The sequence below is a fragment of the Phocoena sinus genome, chromosome 7 (assembly GCF_008692025.1).
Source record: "Phocoena sinus isolate mPhoSin1 chromosome 7, mPhoSin1.pri, whole genome shotgun sequence".
NCBI lineage: Eukaryota > Metazoa > Chordata > Mammalia > Artiodactyla > Phocoenidae > Phocoena > Phocoena sinus.
Genome location: NC_045769.1, coordinates 109673227 through 109679810, shown reverse-complemented (window position 1 = coordinate 109679810; position 6584 = coordinate 109673227). Strand labels below are relative to the sequence as shown.

General features: G+C 41.8%; 1 protein-coding gene across 6 annotated transcripts in view; it reads left to right on the top strand.

The window, feature by feature from the left end:
• The first annotated feature begins 1706 nt into the window (after positions 1-1706).
• Positions 1707-6584, top strand: part of IWS1 (interacts with SUPT6H, CTD assembly factor 1) — a 48927-nt gene continuing 44049 nt past the window's right edge. For 3 of the 6 annotated variants that reach the window (XR_004350690.1, XM_032637213.1, XM_032637215.1), the window contains exons 1-2: positions 1707-2040; positions 4111-4226. Coding sequence is in view for 4 of the 6 variants with exons in the window: in XM_032637213.1 (XP_032493104.1) it covers positions 2007-2040; positions 4111-4226 (150 nt within the window). In the remaining 2 variants the exon portion in view is untranslated. Of the gene's footprint in view, positions 2041-4107; positions 4227-6584 lie in introns of all 6 variants that reach the window. The other 3 variants (XR_004350689.1, XM_032637212.1, XM_032637214.1) reach the window with 1 other exon arrangement.

The window sequence follows — 6584 nt, the reverse complement described above, 5'->3', positions numbered from 1 at the left end:
TATTACACAGGTACAATCTCACCCACTCTCTTTAGAAGAGAGCTTAGATCCTGGGGCCTCTTCTATTAAATGGAAGGAAATGAATATTTTAATTTTGCATTTTGGTTCCAGGCACCATTAATTCCTTTCTCTTATAATTCTCACAACAGCCTGAGAAGATGTCATTCTTACAGCTGAAGGGGCAGACTTGGATTTCAAAGCTGGTTTCCACTATACAGGGGCAAGAATGCCCATGAACTCTCTTGCAAGAAAATGACAATTTCCAGAGAAACCATCCCTCTCTCTTCCTTCTCTTTTCATATCCTTCTCTGGAGCCCAGAACTGGGTTCTGCCAGCATATTCTGACTGGCTAACAAAGGGTTCCAGGATTATCAAAGCTGGAATGCGGCTTCACATTAAAGGCATTTTGAGAATTCATAGCAAAGCTAGCATCAGGGAATTCACATATCTCAACTCCAAGGTAGGAGACAGACCTTTCAGGGCACCACATGAGGCCTTACAGCAGGCTAGGCATGCCCAGAAATCCAGTTCAAGGTGTATGCTTTGTCACTAACAACAGGCCCTAATTCTGCAATTCTATACCTGCTGGGGAACATTTGCTTATACCTCCTCTGGCCCTCCTCCAATCCAAAGGTAGTAACATTGTCCTCTTTATTTAAGAGAAAAACAAACAAGCAAGGAAATAGACTTTATTTGGGGTATTGCAATAGGGAGAGCACACCAGATATGAAGATCAGAATGTCTAGGTTGTGTGGTTTTGTCTCAGGCTTTCATAGGGAGGAAAGTGGGATGATTTATAGTCGGGATTGATTTGCAATCAGAAGTTTCAATCAGTCAAGTGAACAGAAAATATTTATCTCCGTATCTAGCTAGTTTTAGAGGGCAAAGATTTGAACAGGAAGTTTGAGGATCTGAGTCCGCCCTTACGAGCAGGTTCAGAAAAATGGGGAAAGGTCTTTGGCCTTGTCACAGGTAAACAAGGGGGTCTTCTGTAAGTCTTACAGGACTCATGAAAAAGGGTGGAGAGTGAGGTTTACCTAAGAGATAGGGAAAAGGATGGTTCTTTACAGTGAGCCGTTCTGGGAACACTGACAGGTCAGGAAGTTTCTAACCATTGTTGTTTCCAGGGAGCATATAGTGCTCAAGTAAAGTTCAACAGTGTGACTTCCTCAAGATTTCATTAGGGGGGACTCTTCTGGAAGCAAAAACCTGTACTTCGTATTGTTGACCAAATGGCTTTTTAAGATGAAAGTTAAGTCGTTATTTTTAAAAAGAAAGGAAGAAAAATGCCTTGAAAAGAGGCCCTTTTGATCATGCCACTTGGTAACTCAACCTACCTCGCCAGGTTCCGAACTACAAGTCCCAGAGGGCAATGCGCCACTTCCTCTCCGTGCTAAGGGCGGGAATCAAGCGCCTCGCTGCATGATGGGAACAAGTTAATTTCTGTCTGATGGAAAATTTAATTTTACCGGGTCTTCATTTTTCAGAAGAGTAAACTAGAAGGTCCTCGAACAAGGCGCGGACGGAGAACCCATACAGTAACATTATCATCTCCATGGGGAACAGGCCAGGTTCCTCCAAGGGAAGGTTTTAACCGCAGCCGCGGCTCCCGCTCAATTTTCCCAGTAGTCTCCTTTCCGGTCGTGTCGTGCGTCATTACCGTTGCGCCTTCTCATTGGCCGGATGACAGGTGACGGCGCCTGCGCACTGAATTCTTTTGAGGGTCGTGGGCAGGCGCCATTTTGGCCCTAGAGGTGCTTCTGGGAAGTAGTGCGGTGACCCACACACCTTGCCAGCCTTCCGGGTACGGCCTCGCCTGCCCGGGCTTTCTAGGTCGAATTGTTCGCGTCTGCAGCTGTTGCTGCCTTAATCTCCGCAACCTCCAAGGCCTCTAGTCGGGTGGGAGCCTCTGAGCACCGGGCCGCGCCGTCGGTGGTCACAGAGCCGGGAAGGAGGTGACGGGGGCGGCGCGGGGCGCAGACACTCCCCGCCGAGACCCGCCTGCCATGGACTCGGAATATTACAGCGGCGACCAGTCAGGTGGGGCCCGGACCTAGGGGACAGGGCTGGGGGCGGAGCGGTTATTTGGCCGGGCTTGGCCTCGCACTCCCGCGGGGGAGGGGTGGGGAGGGGAGGGACGCCCCGGAGACTTTCCCTCCGCCGACTGGGTCTAACGTGGAGTGAGGCTGAGCGCTGAGAGCCCGCCGACGGGCTGCGGCCCCCGAAGTTAGAACCTCGGAGAGGGGATTTTAGAGGGACAGTTGTCTTCTGAATCGGCGAAGGACGTTGCTGCATTAGGGAGCCACTTCCATACATCAAACACTGTGTGCAAAGTACGAGGGAAGGTCTACTGATAGGGGATTTTTTTCAGGAGTTGAGAGTGATTTTCGAGAATCCGAGGGAGTTAGCTGTTCAGTGGGGTTGCAGGATCTTATGTAGACTTTTCACTAGGAGTTGGTACTAGTTTGATCTCGCCTGCAAACTAGTTTCTCCCATTAAAGAACAAACACGTAGGACCCGTATTTGAGTTGTATACATATTTTACAATAAGGCGTGTTCCTCTGGGGCTTACTAGCGATTTTTGTTCCTTTCCTTCACCTTGAGATCTTTCCCCTTTCTCCTCACTGAAGTTCTCCTTTCTTTTCCTGTTTAGTCTGTAAACACGGCCCCCCCCCCCCCCCCGCCCCGCTAACACCGTGCTAGCCACCGGAGATCCAAAGACGAATAAGGCAGAACCTCGTGGGGAATAAAAACGTTACTTTTGCTTTCCTGTTGTGTCCTGGTTCCATTGAGTATTCTCTATCAAAAGAGCTTAAATAATTTTCTAAGCGTTAATTACTCCGTTGTGTTTTGAGTTCACTTCGATTCCTTATTACGTGACGGCGAATAGTAGTGACTGCAAACACGTTTCCAAACACATACTGCTGTTTTGCTTTAAACGGTTTCCTGATGTTTTCAAAAATAGTTGTCAGTTCATTTGTGTTTTTAAATTACTTTTAAATAAGTAATCGTATGTAATATGTGTATATAACGGGCTGAAAGCCATGAAAAGTTAGCAATTTCCTGACTTTTCATTTTTTTAGCCATTTTTTGACGTTCATCCCTGTATTCCTAACTTATGCTATCTCGTTGCATCATTTTTAGGCATTGTGTAACGATTTCCTGTTATGCTAGGACAGGGTCTTAGCCTCTCTGTGCCCTCTTTCCCCCATATTCTAACCATTGAAGCATACGTTTTCATTACACTTCAGAATTTTTTATTATGACTATATGATACGAATATTAAATATTAAATATATATATTATTTACTCCTTAGCTAAGTAGAGAAGCTCATTAGTATGATACTGGTTTCATTCTTACACATTTTTTTGATTTTCCTATAGTTGAGTGCTTCATTTTTAAAAATTTATTTATTTTTAGTAAACTCCTAACCAAGGCTTCCCATATTCTCCAACAACTCTAAATTCCTCTCAGTACAATTTTACTTTGTATTTTTAAAGTATTGGTTAAAGGTAGGTAACAATTCGTTTTATAATAGTATAGTAGTATATGCTTTACTTTAAGGAGTTTACACTATTTCTGGACTGGAGTTCCTTGTGTTCTTCATTCATAAACAAATACTGTACCAGACAGTGTTCTGGGCTCCAGGGATTCAGCAGTGAACCAAAAATCCCTGTTCTTTTGGCACTTTCATTCAAGCGAGGAGAGAAGCACATTAAACCAAACTAACTTGGAAAGTCATGTAGTACATCAGAAGGTGGTAAGTAAGTGCTATGGAGAAAATAGACTCAGTTATTTTAACATAAAGTTGAAATAAAGTGCACACTTTAGTTTGTTGACTTGGTCCTTAGTGATATTTATTAAGCTTCATATTCCTTTAATGATATATTCTCGCTGCCACATGTGTCAACAATACAAGTTATGATTATTGGTATTTATGTAAGTATTGTACTGTTGTCTTATTCCCAAATTAGCATCATTAGTTATGTTCATCAGTGCTCTTACACTTGTTCTTGCTCTTACATTTTTCTTGATTCATTGTGTTCATTTCGGTTGTAGATGTCGTCCATCTTACACCTTAAGTGGGTTTTTGTTTTATTTTTAAGCAGATGATGGTGGCGCTACCCCAGTACAGGATGAACGGGATTCAGGGTCAGACGTTGAGGATGATGTAAATGAGCAGCACTCTGGATCAGACACTGGAAGTGTAGAACGTCATTCAGAGGTATTGGCTAAACAACATCTTTGGGGAGGCTTTTCCCTTGCGTATTCTATGAGACCTGTTTTATTTAGGAGTTGTAGAGACCCTGTCTTAGGGTCTAGGCTGCAAACCCTTCAAAAATGATAGATAACTGCTTTAAAAGTAAATAAATAGGGATAGTCTGGTTACTTATGAAATCACAGGGAAATAAGTATTGATTGAGTCCCATTTTGGATATCAGGCAGTTTCAACTGTGCTTATTGATTCAGAAAATAGGCCAGGCTTTTGATATTTGACTAGGCTTCCCCATTCCCAGAATGATGTCTTAGTGGGGCAGTGTGGATTTGCAATCTGAAGAAACATCAGTTGAAATAGAAAGTTATGGTGGTTATCACCTATTAAATTTATATGATTTTAATTTGCTTCCCTGGTTATACAGTCTGTACTGCACAATGTTAACAAAATAAAATTGGGACTTTTTCCAATAATTCAGGTGTAAGTTTTTGGTAAACACAAACTGAAACGTAGGAATGATAAAGATGGCCAATATACCATATATTTTGCTTGACTACACATGCACAGAAAATTGTCCAATTTTAAGTAGTAGATGCAGTTGTTAGAGATTGTATTATTGACTCTGTCCTTTGACATATCACTAGTATATTCATATAGCCAACAAATATTTTTTGAGCACCTGCTATGTGTCAGGCTCTTTTGAGTGACTAAATGAGGTTCCACTGCCACGAAAATCCTCTCCTTGGATTTATTTTCCAGCAGGGGGAGAAAGACATTAAACAATATACACTTTTTTAAAAAAAATTTTTTTATTTTTGGCTGCATTGGGTCTTCGTTGCCGCACACGGGCTTTCTCTAGTTGCAGCGAACGGGGGCTACTCTTTGTTGTGGTGAGCGGGCTTCTCATTGTGGTGGCTTCTTTTGTTGCGGAGGACGGGCTCTAGGCGTGCAGCCTTCAGTAGTTGTGGCACGCGGGCTCAGTAGTTGTGGCTTGTGGGCTCTAGAGCGCAGGCTCAGTAGCTGTGGCGCATGGGCTTAGTTGCTCTGCAACATGTGGGATCTTCCCGGACCAGGGCCAAATCCGTGTCCCCTGTCTGTATTGGCAGGCAGATTCTTAATCACTGCGCCACCAGGGAAGCCCTCCACACTTCTTTTTAAAAATTGTAGTTTGTTAGGAGGTGATAAATGCTGTGGAGAAAGAAGAAAGTTTGAACAGAGTGAAGGGTGCCAAGGTGGAGGGCAGGCTTTAGTGTTAAATAGGGAGGTACACGTAGGCCTTACTGAGAAAGTGACGTTTGAATCAAGATGTGGAAGGAGGTGAAGGAATAGCACGTGTCTATGTAGGGGATGAACATTCCTAACAAAGATCTAAGGTGGTAGCCGTTGTGGCTAGAATAAATAGGGGGCAGGTGAGATCAGAAGTGGGAGGAAGGCTTATCTTTTAGTTATTTTGACGTCATTCAGTTTTTGGTACACTCTTAAGCATTTAGACTAAATTCTAATTAAAATGTAATTGATAGGTAGAAATTATTTGATAACATAAACATTGTTACAGTTTATTTAGTGTATAATATCTTAACTTTCCATTTTGGAAAACAGCATCAGGAGATTGACTGATGGCTTCATGCTTCAGTTATAAATGTAGTGTTGACTTTCTTTTTTTCAACTACTTTTTTAATGAGATGGATTCTAAATAAATAAATGTGCATGTTGAAAATTTGGAAATCATATAAAAGTTTAAAGAAGAAAATTGAAGTCAGCATACTCCTGTCACAGAAATGACTATTAACTTTTTTACATTATTTCTCCTGCATTTTTGTTCTCCTTATATAGAACGTATGTATACATTTTAAGTTACTTGTGTTTTTACTATATATGTTACGTATCAATATAACATTTTTATCTCTTCACTTAACATTATACTTAAGTATTTCCCCATGTCGTTAAAGATTCCCACTAAGTGTAATTTTTAATGGTTGCATAATATTTCATAATATGGATGGGCTATTATTCAACAGTTTCCTGATTATTAACATTTAGACTGTTTAGCTGTTATAAATGAAGTCTGCCATGAACATATTTTTGTGCTTTTCGTAGATTTTCCCCTCCAGGAGGGTTATCCTAATTTGCTAAACTTCTAGTAGTTTGAGTGCCAATTGTACCCTTGAAAGAGTACAGTTATATTAAATGGAGCAGTGCAGGTTATAGCCCCCAAGCTTAAAAGATGTGTATTAGTTTCCTGTTGCTGCCATAGCAACCTGATATAAATTTAGTGGCTTAAAAAACAGAGATTTGTTTCTTACAATTCTGGACGTCAGAAGTCCAAAGTGGGTCTCACTGGGTTAAAATCAAGGTGGCACCAGGGTT